This window comes from Psittacula echo (assembly GCF_963264785.1).
Source record: "Psittacula echo genome assembly, chromosome: 17".
Classification (NCBI taxonomy): domain Eukaryota; kingdom Metazoa; phylum Chordata; class Aves; order Psittaciformes; family Psittacidae; genus Psittacula; species Psittacula echo.
Window position 1 is genome coordinate 6,575,075 of NC_137753.1, and position 14,440 is coordinate 6,589,514.

General features: G+C 38.5%; 1 protein-coding gene across 10 annotated transcripts in view; it reads right to left on the minus strand.

The window, feature by feature from the left end:
• Positions 1–14,440, minus strand: part of VPS13D (vacuolar protein sorting 13 homolog D) — a 107,673-nt gene that overhangs the window by 71,053 nt on the left and 22,180 nt on the right. For 8 of the 10 annotated variants that reach the window (XM_080631419.1, XM_080631421.1, XM_080631418.1 and 5 more), the window contains 12 exons: positions 13,523–13,613; positions 12,854–12,980; positions 11,785–11,965; positions 10,607–10,789; positions 7,799–8,021; positions 7,136–7,346; positions 6,831–7,002; positions 6,289–6,401; positions 5,528–5,737; positions 1,652–1,917; positions 1,359–1,492; positions 533–688 (listed from right to left, as the gene is read on the minus strand). In XM_080631419.1, coding sequence (XP_080487545.1) covers positions 533–688; positions 1,359–1,492; positions 1,652–1,917; positions 5,528–5,737; positions 6,289–6,401; positions 6,831–7,002; positions 7,136–7,346; positions 7,799–8,021; positions 10,607–10,789; positions 11,785–11,965; positions 12,854–12,980; positions 13,523–13,613 — 2,067 coding nt within the window. The remainder of the gene's footprint in view (positions 1–532; positions 689–1,358; positions 1,493–1,651; positions 1,918–5,527; positions 5,738–6,288; positions 6,402–6,830; positions 7,003–7,135; positions 7,347–7,798; positions 8,022–10,606; positions 10,790–11,784; positions 11,966–12,853; positions 12,981–13,522; positions 13,614–14,440) is intronic. The other 2 variants (XM_080631413.1, XM_080631416.1) reach the window with 1 other exon arrangement.

The window sequence follows — 14,440 nt, forward strand, 5'->3', positions numbered from 1 at the left end:
AATAAGATTCAGTTACCCTTTTCTACATATTTTTCTTGTATACTTCAAATATTAACAAAGTTTTCCACAAAGGAAGATAAAATTTAGTATTAGAATCTGATGACCACACCGTTTTAAACCTCCAGTAATAAAATTACCAAGCTTATTATTATTTAGTAACAACTAAAAGCATGTGTCAGTGGAGGTAAAAAAAATAATTAAAAAAATAAATTTCTTTGGTATAATGGTAAAAAGAGATTCCCCTCTAATAAGCACTGAGATACAGACCACAAAACTTTTTCTTTCAGGTATTAGTAACTATCTAACATGTCAGCCTACATTTTTCCCCACTACTAATCTCCGTAATATATCCCAGAAATCCCTCGCTCGTTACTAAGTGCTAAGTGCACTTTCTGCATGTTTGCTTCTTTGCCTTTTCCACTTCAGCAAAAATCTGTCTTATTCTTCTCTTATGCATTTGAAAGCAGTCTGTGCAAGATCATGGTCTAGTATCCTCTACTGCATGCAGTTTCATTCAGGTATTTAATCTCACCTCTAGAATAGGAGGAAAATCCTCACTATTGAAAGCATCCAACAGACCTGAACCACTTGGGTAGGAAGCATTCCCAACAAGCTCCAGCTGAATTTGTACGGGATCAATGATTGACAGTGCAGTCTCTTGCTCATTTCCTAACCGGCATGAAAACACCTACAAATTACAAATGGGTTTAAAAAAATTAGGAAGTGAGAGAAAAGGCCTAGCAAGAACCTCAGAATCAAAGACTGACTATCATGAAGCATAACTATAGCCATGAACAAATTGCTTTCTACAGAGAATTCCTTTGCAAACTTTTAAGACAGCAGATTCCAAAACTTCTCCAGATAATTTCTTCCACTGCCCAGCTGTGCTGTAAGTTCTGGAAAAGAGATTCTGATATGCAACCAAATATTCCCTTTAATGCTAAACTTAACCCCACTCTTAACTCTATCACTAATACAGAAAACTCTTTGGGTTTAGGCCTACAATAAGACTTAAGATTTCTCTAATCCCAAGTTCTGCCCAGCCTCTTCTTCCAAGCAAGTTCTTTTAAACTCTCCCTATACACACTATGTAACCCTCAATTCTGAATGCTCTTATTGCTCTCTCTTCAGTTGTTCAGAGCTTCTTCAGCTCTGTCTCCCCAAGACTGGCTGCAGCACTCCAACTCTGGTCCTGCTCTGCTGAAGAGGATGCAAGGTCACTTTCTGTACTCAGAATTCCTACTCACAAACTTGCTAATAACAAACTTCAAAAGCCATCATATATATCTATAGTAAAGTATCTTCACAATTTCCTCTAATTTTAGATGTTTTACAAAACCTAATTGATTTCTTCTTACCTCAATGCCAAACAAACTACCAGAGAAAGGACGATCCAACAACTTGGGCTTGTAAGTGAGAACAGTTGTCCCCTTCAAAATAATGGCATTGGTATCGAAACAAGACATGTCTTCAACAACCACAAATTCAGTCCCTTAACAAAACACAATGACAATCAACAAGGCAATTGGAAATACCACTAAGGTATTTTAAGCATTTGTAGCAGGTCCTTCAGCTGACCTATTTTTCCACTAGCACATGGCTTCTTATCAGAAAAGCTCCTAAGAAAGGCACTAGAAAAGAATACATTTACCTGTCACATTAACCTTAACTTCCAGCTGCTTTTCTGTAGACACATGCAGTGATGAACGCTTTGTAACTACTCCACTTTTCACTGCTTTGGGAACTACAGCTGTTTCACTGCTGTAAGTTCGCTGCTGGGAAGAATGATGAGTTTCCTGCTTTTTGGTATCTCCAGGGGTATACAAGAAGTCATGAACAAGTAACAACCAGTCAAAGATCAGAAATACACGAAGATTGTTCAGAACAACTGTGAAACTGGAGGAATCCTTTGTAGACCTTTTAGGAAGAGAGGAGGATATACATGAACTTGCATATATTTAAAATGGTGGAGAAAACTATCAGTATCTAGCAAGTAAGAACTACACAGAACTTTGTAGTGATATATATAATTTACAGAGTGTCTGGCCTTTGGAAACCATATATATTTAAATAGATTGAAATAGATCAAGTCTCTGCACTCACAGAAACACAACAGATCTTAACTGCATGAATTCAAAGCTCTAATGATACAAATGATAAACTGAAAAGCTATGCAACAAGAAATTAACTTACAAAAGTTCCTTTAATACATTGACATTATCAGTGTTACTTTGCAAAGCCTTCAACTTTAAAACTGATCTTTTTAGTATTGTTTTACATCTGTTCAGTATCAAACCTAACGTACTGCCTGTGAAATTCAGACCTGGCTCCATATCCCTCTAAAGCATTAGATGTACAATGTGTTTCCTCTCACACCCTGACAACATTCTGCAGCACAGGAAGCTGCTTTGTCATTCAGAAAAAATGCTAGCCAGCCTTACTGAACTTCTAGCATCCTATTCTGAGTATCTGGCTAGGGGGGATAAAAGAGTTTGGTTTCATTATCTAGATAGAATACCAATTATATTTGGTCATGCTAACTGGGAAATAACCTACATGCTTAAATACCATGAAACAATTTTATATCCACCACACTCTGAACTATAAAATCTCTAAAGACTGCAGTTCCTTTGTGAGAAGCAGCCTGCCTGCACTGCTTCCAACAGTAAAAGCCTTTAACCCTCCCTGGCTCTCCAGGAGATTTCCAAAGGGCACGAGCCAACATAACACTATCACTGAGCTCTGCAAAAGCTTACATCTAGTGCCAAGGATGCTCTCACCAGTAAAAACCTAACACATGCTTATGTGGCTAAAATTTAAAAACATAACAGTTAAGAAGAAAATCTCTGAAACTATCACCCATAACCAGATTAGGTTGTACAAGGCAACCTAACCTCCAACCTAGGCAGCTACTGGATCACCAGTTACACCAAAACCATTCCAGTTTTTTGTTTGTTCTTTTTTAATCCCATTGCATTTTTGTTCCATTCAAATAAAAATCTTTGGTGTTTTTCTGAACACACACTTATGAAGCGTGGCATTCTCTAAATCTTTACAACAAATTTCTCTCAATTGCCTGAAGTTTGTTTGGTTGATTTTTCATGAACAAAATGCCTTCCAAGATTTTCTATTGGACTAAAATAGTTCACAGATTTTTTTTTTTATGCTACTCCTGCAACTGCTTTAGAAGGTATTATAAAAGAGTTAGAATACTGAGTTTGGTCAGTGAGAGTGATAAAAGGCAAAAGCAATGTCTCTAGCCATACCACTTCCGCCTCTTCTTTGCTTGTTAACATGCTTCAACAGAGCACCATGTTGTTACAGTTAAATATTGACATTATACTTTGTATTCCTGGTTTCAATAATGAATTAGAACAAAACATATATTCACTGTGGTGCCTTTAAGCATTCTAAGGGATCTGGATGAGGAAAACAAAACAGGGTAGGACAGAATAAAGAAGTGAACGTAGAGACTCTTGTGAAAGAGGTGCCATTTCTGTATGTAATCAATTCTTTCAGAAAGGCAACTGTGACATCTACTGGGAAAAAGCTTTTGTGAAACATATAAAACCATATTATATTATTTTTAATATGCAAGCATATAAGTGATATGGCAGACTTTAACCACTGTTGATTCTAGTAGGCCAGAACTTCATCTGATTCACTACACATTCAAACCTAAAGTTTACTGTAATGAGGGGAAAAAAAAAAAAATGAAGTCCAACAACCTTTAGATAATGAATAACTGCAAATTCCAGTCTATCAAGCACCACTGACCACCCCAAAAGAGTCTTTATATTTGAATACATTGCCAGCAGGTTTGTCTACATTAATAAAATCATTGTCTACATGGAAAAATCCTGGCAGTCAGGTGAAGTTCCTGACGACTGGAAAAAGGGACTATAACCCCATTTTCAAGAAGGAGAAAATGGATGACTCGGGGAATTACAGACCACCGTGCCTGGCAAAATCTTGGAGCAGATTCTCCTGGAAGGCATGCTAAGGCACATGAAAAACAACAAGGTGCTTAGTGACAGCCAGCATGGCTTCACTAAGGGAAAATCCTGCCTGACCAATTTGGTGGCCTTCTATGATGGGGCTACAGAACTGATGGACAGGGGTAGAGCAGTTGATGTCATCTACCTGGACTTGTGCAAAGCGTTCGACACTGCCCCACACGACATCCTTGTCTCTAAATTGGGGAGACATCAATTTGATGGGTGGACCACTTGGTGGATAAAGAACTGGCTGGATGGCCGCACGCAGAGAGTTGTGATCAATGGCTCAATGTCCGGCTGGAGACCGGTAACGAGTGGTGTCCCGCAGGGATCGGTGTTGGGACCAGTCTTGTTCAACATCTTTGTTGGTGACATGGACAGTGGGATTGAGTGCGCCCGCAGCAAGTTTGCCAATGACACCAAGCTGTGTGGTTCGGTTGATATACTGGAGGGAAGGAATGCCATCCAGAGGGACCTTGACACGCTTGTGAGGTGGGCTGATGCCAACCTGATGAAGTTTAACCATGCCAAGTGCAAGATCCTACACCTGGGTCAGAGCAATCCCAGGCACAGCTACAGGTTGGGCAGAGAAGAGATTCAGAGCAGCCCTGCAGAGAAGGACTTGGGGGTGTTGATCGATGAGAAAATGAACATGAGCCGGCTGCAGTGTGCGCTCGCAGCCCAGAAAGCAACCGTATCCTGGGCTGCATCAAGAGGAGCGTGACCAGCAGGTCGAAGGAGGTGATACTGCCCCTCTACTGTGCTCTTGTTAGTCCTCACTTGGAGCATTGTGTACAGTTCTGGTGTCCTCAACATAAAAAGGACATGGAACTGTTGGAACAAGTCCAGAGGAGGCCACGAGGATGATCAGGGGACTGGAGCACCTCCCGTATAAAGATAGGCTGAGAAAGTTGGGGCTGTTCAGCCTGGAGAAGAGAAGGCTGCGTGGAGACCTCATAGCAGCCTTCCAGTATCTGAAGGGGGGCTATAGGGATGCTGGGGTTGGACTATTCATTAAGGACTGTAGTGACCGGACAAGGGGTAACGGGTTAAAACTGAAACAGGGGAAGTTTAGATTGGATCTAAGGAAGAAATTCTTTACTGAGAGGGTGGTGAGGCACTGGAATGGGTTGCCCAGGGAGGTTGTGAATTCTCCATCCCTGGTGGTGTTCAAGGCCAGGTTGGATGAGGCCTTGGGTGCCATGGTTTAGTCTGAGGTGTCCCTGCCCATGGCAGGGGGGTTGGAACTGGATGATCTTAAGGTCCTTTCCAACCCTAACTATTCTATGATCCATCCTTGGTGGTGTTCAAGGCCAGGTTGGATGAGGCCTTGGGTGGCATGGTTTAGTGTGGGGTGTCCCTGCCCATGGCAGGGGGATTGGAACTGGATGATCTTAAGGTCCTTTCCAACCCTAACTATTCTATGATTCTATTCTATGATTCTAATAACTGCTATATTAAGAACAGGACAAACCTGATCAAGAATGTCATTATTTAAAAACAAACACATAAATCTCAGCACTACCAACCTGAAGTGCAATTCGATCTGGATTGCTCCTGGACTACTGGTGTTCTTTGATGACTGAAAGATGCAGTTGAATACATTTGGTGTGCCTGTAGCAGACTTCTGTCCAGCGTAACGTGTGTCAAATGCCATCATGGAATGAGAAACCAGATTTACAGACTTTGTTCCGTTTGAAGAGCTTTCAAAAAGCAACTTGGATTTCTTGAAATCAAACCTAGGAGAGTAAAAAGCAGAACAATGTATTTAAGAGTCCTGTAGCTCATTTATTTCTAGAAGTCCCTTGTTTTAAACACGTGCATAGTATACTACCAATATCTTTCATTTACGTATTTTCTAAACCAACAACAATCACACCTCATGTCAGAGACAGAAAGTACATCTATACTGTAGGTAATAATATTTCCCACTGACACAGAACCTTCTGCATTAAAAAAACTCAACAAAACAACATAGCAGAAGTCTGGGTTCTTTTAAGATTATCTGTCAACATTTTCTTAATTATAATTCCATTTGTCTTGGGTAAGTCAACTGATAACTAAACTCCGATTTGAAGGACAACTTAAAAGGCACAGTATCTTCTGACCAGTGCCATTCACTTCCATCCTTCAGGTCATCTGAAACTCTCAATCTGGACTCTGATTAAAAAATTCAGTTTCATTGCATTATTAAACCATAATTTCATGTATTATGTTAACTCCTGTCCTACAATCTCTCAGATTAGCATATTATTCAGGATTAGGTATTCAGTAACAACAAAATTCATACCTGGCTAAAGAGCTGCATCCATCTTTCCCTTTTGGATCCATGAGTTCCAGGCTCACATTAACCATGTCGATAAGGAATGACACAGAAGTATAGACTTCTCCACTCAGAACTGTCTAGAAGTGGAAAACACCCACATTCTTTTTAAAAGCATCTGTTTAACTTCCATTTCTCAACTAAGTGTTGTTATTTCAGACAAAGAGCTGCTGTATTTTTCTCCTTCAAAGAGCTTCATTAACCATTGCTGGGGCAAAGTTACATTTCACAACAGTGTGGCCTTCAACTTGAAGTTAATCCATTTTCACACTACTGCTCTTGAGTTTCTTTGTTCTTAAAACACTATCATCATTATACTCTAACCCCCCCCCAAAAAGCCAACAATTCTTTCAAACTGTTTCTCATACCTTCTATTATTAAAACAGATAAGAAGTTTATAAAATTTTGGGTGCTTTTCTGAAGTTTTAGGTGAAAAGCCTGCCATGAAGGCCAAACAAATACCCCTGACATTTCAAGACAGAATTTCTACTGCACAGAGTTCCTCTTACATGAATTCTTGGATCCTGCAAGTCATAAGGCCGCATGAACTCTTCTATAGGCTCCCCAAGGTTGTTCTCCAGCAGTCCCCTTATCAGCTTATACTTGTTCAAATCCAGAGTGCAATGGACTGATGACAGGTTGCCATGTATTGATATGTCTGCAACTGCATGACTTAACTCTCTACAACAAAGGAAAAAAACATCAGTATTTTAAAATGCTATAAACCAGCAGGTGACACATTTAAGATACAGTAACAGGCACCTAAAACACTGGATTTAGGCTGACAACATAAAGTGATCGTGTTTAAACTCACTTGTCTAAGTTTCTTTCTACTTGTAACTTCAATCTGAAAGGTTCTGTCAATAAGCTTCCTCCTGTTTGCCTCACGAAGTACGATGGAAAGCTCAAGTCTGCATTAGTACCTTCCATAGCCTTTGAACACTCTCTGTGGTATCTTTCTGCAGCAAATATGTCCATGTCCAGCAGATCAACCACAATGCAGTCTAAGAGGCAGATGTGATCCTCTGCAAGTGCACAGGAGATAACACATTAAGAAAGGGAAAAAAAAAAAGTCTGTACAAAACAAATACCGTTTCTCCTGGAAGTTATTCCACTTCTTTAATCTTTTTTATTCACACTCATCAGTATCTGTAACTACCAGATACCAAGCTCACTCACAGGTAAATGTAAACTCTTAATTAAAAGTCCAACTGTACTCCTTAAATGTCTGCAAAATGCATCTCAAAACATGGCCAAATTGCAGAACTGGTCTTCCAGAAACTGAACTACAATTCCCTAATCCATCAAGCTGCAAAAATCAACCTTGAAACTAATAAGTCATTTCTTTTTAAACCTACAACTTTTAGACCCAGAGCCTTATTTCGCCAGTGCCACATAAGATACAAGCAAAACTGCACTGCATTATTTTACAAGGAAAAAGAGCAGCTATGTAGGGTTTCTAGTGTTTGTCACACACCTGGGCTGTCAGGGTTCGGCACAACAGGGAGCTTTGGTTGCTGCCCTTGTTGCTTACTCAGTGTATTCAGCACAGGTTCATTCTTCAGCTTAGACATATTTGTTCCTGATGATTTTTTCATGAACAATCCTTCCATTGTTACTTTTGATTCATCAGCGCTTGCTGTCTTCTTCATGCTATGTTTGGGAGTTCCCAAAGGAGATGAAAATTGAACTGAATCCTGCTAATAAAAGTAGTTTTGTAATTAATAATAGATTTTTTATTTAAATTCTAAGAAACCAATACACCCAGGTTCAAGTTGAAACAAATTCCTGTCAAATAACAAGTATTTTATTTGAATGCCTGTATCTTTTACTGTAGAAAGATGGCCGAAATTTTTTCTTATAACCTTAACAGAAGAAAAAGTTTATTGCAGCAACATTTTAAAAAGAACCCTGTGAAATCTTTCAATAAGAAATTAATTCAAAACCAGTGGGGTTTGAACAAATTAAGGAAATTCCAAACATATAAATAAAATGAGCACGAAATAGAGGGGTACAGCTGTCAAGATGTCAAGCATTTCTGTAGCATAAAGACTGTTAAATATTTAAAGCTGGTTTTCAGAAAATCTTCAGAAGATGAAACAAGACATTTCTGCAAGATCATGCCAGCAACTTCGTATTTTATTAGAATAAGGGAACAAATACTTCTATACATGAAGTTATTTTATGTGCTTTAAGTATTTCAGTCATCATACCAAAATGTGTCCCAAATTTTCTCTGCAGTAGCTAAGTTTAAGATTGAATAAATCTCTACCCTTATTGTTAAAATGCCCACAGGTGAAAAAAGAAAAGCTCATTTACTGATGTATAACATTTTAGACATTTCTCCACACACACATATCCCGTGGAAATCTTAAGAGCTTTTCCACCTTCATGATGCTCTCTAGCAGCAAAAACCTACAAAGAGTATATAGTTCACTAATAAAATAGTCCCATCAACATTAGGAATTTATTTTACCCAAAAAGTATCTGTGGAACAAGTTTATACACTATGTTTATACTCTGAAGCCAGTTTCAGGGTTCATTTAGTCTGTCCTGATTTAAATTTATTAACTTTATGTTTCAATTTTACTCAGCTTCACATGCCCCAGCGGGTAACAGTCACTTGGCTTCAGTGTTCCACTTGCCCCTTTACTCTGGGATTGCTCCCTTAATCTGTGACACTAGTATTGTTTACTGCCATTTCCCACCTTCTTTCTATATCCAGCTTCTGATGGCACTGTACAATCCTTACCCATAAACTTTCCTTTGGGTTTTTAATTATTGATCTTACTTGCCTTATGCGGTTTTTAAGTATTATTCATTGGAAAAATTAATTGCAGCCATGATCAAGGATTTTAAGATTCAGAATTTGAAGACATTAACATTTAAGTTTATACTATAAAGACAAGACTGAGAAGTACATGCAAAGAAAAATCACCAGATCATCTATAAATACATCAATTTATGCAATAAATACAAATTAATAGCTCCTCAGACATGCATAAAGAGCACAACACAGCAAATTTAAATCTTATTCTTACAGAATTCAGCAGTCTTTAGAATAGAAACGTCACTTTTAATGTATAAAGGTACTTCTTAAGTGCTAAATTCCACAAGAATATTTCCTTTTTTAATGAATGAGGATCACCTGAAAGGTACTCTAAAGACATAAAATACCTCAAATAAAACTGCATCCTTGTATGCATTGCTTTGTAAAATCCAATCCTCAAAAATAAACATAGGACAGAGAAAAAATTAAAAAAAAAACCAACCAAAACCAACAAAAACACCTCAAACGCCACCCATTTCCAGCCCTGAAATTTCCACAAGGCTACGTAACACAGTATTTTTAAGTTGAAATAAAATCACTATGCATACATCCTTTCTTCTAACTCAAGAATCTACCAAAAACCTTAAATGACACTGGCACACTAGAGTACAGAAGACCACTCAATATTACAGTCCAGGATTTCCTTACAGCAAAGACTGGTATATTTAAACCAGATGGAGGCAATAGACACACCATAAACCTGCTGAAGCAGTTTAGTCTACCTAATTTCTGTCCCCCTTTAAAATGGGATTGGGGGTTCCCAGAACAACTACCCATTTTGTTGCATAGGTCAGATATAGAAAGCCAGCAACAATGGACCTTCCTTACCCCAAACTTCATGGCTGCATCCCTCACCAGCAACACCAACTATTCCCTGTCCTGCGCCTAGCATTACCCTCAGGCATTTACTGGAAACCTTTCACTGGATTTCACATAGTCAAAGCAAATACACAAGCTCAGTTTCATTAAAAGTAGAAAAAAAAAAATTACAATTCAAACTTACTCTGTTCTCCAGTGTGTTCCAGGAAGTCTCACCCCATGCAGATCTCTATTTTCTGCCATTCCCAGTGCTGAAATATCACTGGTGAAGAGCTGAAGCAGCTTCCAAATAGGGTTAGCTGAAAGCTCGTTATGCTCCCACGTTTAGGTGTGCACCCAGCTGGGTCCTGTCTCCTTATAAGGCCCGTTCTACTGAGTTCTACAGAACCATCTCCCCTGCCTGGATGGTTTCAGAGAGCCAGCCAAGGTGCAGAAGGGAGCAGCTGCGTACAATCAGCAGCAGGCTGGGTCCAGCAGCTTACCCTGAACACTGGCATGGACTGTTCACTACTAGTAGCACAAAGTGTATATATACAGTAAAGCGTAAGAATCATTTCATGCTTTGATATAGGAATGAAATGCACAAAAACTAGAAAAAGAAACACAAGCTGCTAAATTAAGAAGTAATGTTCTTACCTTGTTCTTTAATGAAAAAGTGCCCGGCATGCCCGCAAACAGAAATCTGTTCTTGACTTTCAGTTTTCCAAGATTAGCTACAATAAGACTATTAGACTTTGAGTTCTCAGGTATAAGCAGAACAGGAGCACCAGCCTCAATATCAAGAAGAACTCGTGAAGCTCGCTGTGCTTTATCTCTTACCTGGGAAGAGCAAAAAGTCAGTACAAAAAATAAATATTAAAGTACAGGAACTGGGTGATTATTTCACAGTGATTAGCACTGAATTCAGAAATTCCTTCATTTACAAAATAAGGTTTTATGAGGTTTTATACCCAAAACGAAAAACCAACCCAAACCTCCTCAAGCTCTTGTTTTAGGCAGAGAGTATGAGCTAAGTAGAAAAGGATGACGACACAAACAGCACACCCCTCTGTAGTATGTGCAGCAATATGGAGTGAAGCATAATATCACAGAGGCAGAACAGACACTACTTATCTCACTACTTAAAGACTACTTAAGAAAAAATATTCACAAAAGGGGGAAAAAGCATAATTTAGAGAGGTGTTTCAGAATCAAACTTCCTGATGCACAATGAAGCATTCTAATATAGGCAAGTATTAACTCTTTCTTCCAACTATGAGAAGTGACTTTCTGAACAAGACTTAACTATATTCATCACTGCCACATTAGGTTTTGTACAACACAGGCTATGACTGTCATGATTATTTATCTACTCTAACATGCAGAAGTTTGGCATCTGGTTTTCTCAGTCTACCAGCCATCACCCTTAATCAAAGACATACACCTGAGTAGAAAAGAAAGACTTCTTATTCGGTTCTCCTTAGGTATTGTAACTATCTGGTGAACAGTGGAGAAAAAGGCAAAATAAAATCTTAAGCCCTTTTTGTCCAGCATTACAAAAAAAAAATATACCTGTATGGGTGCATGCTGCAGGATCCAAGTGCCAAAGTTTTCAGTAATGTGCAAATTGGTATTCTATGCTTTCAAATAGCAGTACGACACTCCTAAATAAGATCTTTTAACTACAAGATGGGTATTAGCAATCTCGACCAACATCAGAACTCTGAAACCTCATCATTTCAACTCACCTGAGTTGATGCATTAAGATAAATCTTACACTGCAATTCAACTGTAAAAAACAGGCTAGGAAAGAACAGAAAAAACCCCAGACATACTGTTTGTCCTTCAATTGCTGCTCTTTGCCGCCCCAAGACATCCTGAAGCTGAGTAAAATGTTGGATGAATGACACCACCTCTGCCTGGAAACGCTGAGTGTGCACATACTGAACAGACGCCATCCGCAGAGTGACACGAATATCACACTCCCGTTGCAGCAATGGATCTGGCCTCCCATATCTGATAAAGGTTGAAAGCAAACTCTACTTATCCTAGCCAGGTTTTACAAATAGTGCTATTGTTTTGTATTAAAGATAGTAATAACATAACTGATGTGCATAGTGTAGAATTAAAACTAGTTCAATTGAAAGTGTGAAAACCTGGGTTTATATTAATTATTTCTAAATTTCATACATTTAAGTGCTACTGAGTTTTAATTAAGCAAACACAAAAATTCTACATTTGGAATGTACGTCTAATCACTACAGCTAACAGGTATATCTTTGTGATTTCATACATCTAAAGAGTGGCATAAGGTAAGTAGTGCATGATACTAAGTAGATTCCACTCTGAATCTGTGTGCTGTTACATTTGAAGTTAATTCCTTAACAATACTTGGATAATTTCTGATCTGATCAATTCCAGCGGGTGAAGGAGGGAATGGAAAAGCACGAAATGTCACAGGGTAAGAACTATTGTTTTACATAAAGCAGAAGAACTTCAAGAGTGTGCTATGATGACAGCAAACCCTTAATTCCAAAATTAAGGAGCAATGGAAAATCTATTTCATCAGTTGAAAACCTTTTCCAACTTAAAAAACAACTTAGTATTTTATCTAGGAACAAACTATCAACTAAATACTTTCAAGAGCAGCTTTAGACAAAATAAACTATTTTTCCTCATAAGCCATGTACATTACAGGATAAAGAAGAGTTAAAAAGTCTTAAGTTTATGACTGAAAATGTTCAAAGTCTCATTTAAGTCACAAGCATCCGAAGCAGAATCATGCAGACCTGACAGCTGTGGGTTTGGTTTTTAGTGGGGTTTTCTGGGTTTTGGTTTGGTTTTCTTGGGGAGCAGGGAATTAATGGTGCTTAATACTGAGTAACAAGAAGTTTAAATTCATACTTAAAGACTTGGAAAATGAGTGCTTCTTCGCCTCTTGTAGTGAAACGTTCTCTGTAAAATTCTCCATGAGCTGTAAGGTCACTTAAGGCCAGACTTCCAATACTTCCTTGCACAGCTAAATCTCCCTCTGCAAAACAAAAGGCAAGCAATTAGTATCTTTAAGCACAGATAAGGTACTAAAACTCTAAAGTTTCTGTTAGTGGGATAAACATGTTGCAAGTAATTAAATCACATTAATGAAACATTAAATCTCATGTTCAAAGAAAATTGTGTCTTTTTGCTACAAAGATTATATTAACCAAAACATAACTCTATGCTTTACATATAAAATGTGATTACACCACTTTGATTTGTGAAAACTTAAACAGAACTCTTTTTTTTCCTCTAAAACAGTAATATACTGTTGTTCTGCACTGTGAAAGTGAAGTACTAAAATCCTGGCCAACCTCAACTAAAATGATCAAGGATTTGATAACTGGGAGGGAGGCAAGGACTTAAAATCAAGCCTGAAATAGCAGAAGCAGCTGCAGCAGGAAGAGAATGTGCCTCTTTCCCAGAAACAAACACACAAAAACCCCAATCAGCTCTAGAAAAGCCCCCATTTCAAACCACAATACGAGTGCACACCTCCTCCTACTGCATAAAACCTTAGCCCTCCAACCTACTCACCAATCACTTCCAAGTGAGCTGCAAGTTTTGACACACTGGCTTTAGCAAGCTCACTAGTTGTCTTATTCAGTACTAACGATAAAGAATGGACCTGCGTAAACAGAAGGGAACAGGTTGGTATTAAACAACGTGACTTCAGAGCTGGAAAATCGTGTTAGCTTTTTCATTTTCCAAGACAACTGCATTTCAAGACATAAATGACAAACAAGAATTAGCTGACTGGGAGACACTGGAGGAAGGGAACCTTTATACTTCCTTGCTTGCACATTAACAGGTCTCCCAAGCAACTCAGAATTGTCGTGAACAAATCCTAGTACTGTTAGCTTCATCCTTTTCTCTTTCAAGACTTGTCATTTTTATGTTAGACTGCAGGACCTCTTGGCAAAGACACACATAACTAAATGTATATATACACATTTATACATATGTATAAAAAAAGCAAATAGCTTTTAAATAAAAATAAACTGTAGTACCCAGAACACCACAGTGGCAATTTCAGTACGTCACGTCTATAACATTGAAGCAGCTATCTCATTTAAGAGATCACAATTAGTCTATGCCCTGCATGATCCCGAGAAAGAAGAGTCACAGACTTAGACTCTCCAGACTCTCAGGCGCAGAGCAGACAGGATGAGGCTGGGGGGTGTCAAACTCTACTCATAACAGCTCCACTGATGAACATGGAGAACTCTAACTTCAGCATCCCTTCAAGTGCTATACACAGGTCTGAGGGTCACAGATCAAGGGAGCCAGTCTGCAAAGGTTTTGCTTTCTGTAACTTTTGCACATTTGTTTTTAAACTACATCTACACACACTTTAAATCTACTGTTTCTGAACTTTAAATCTGTTTCTGAATTTATGCACATTTCTCCACGAGACTATAAAACATTTGAGTTAAATGTCACCTTAAGTTCCTA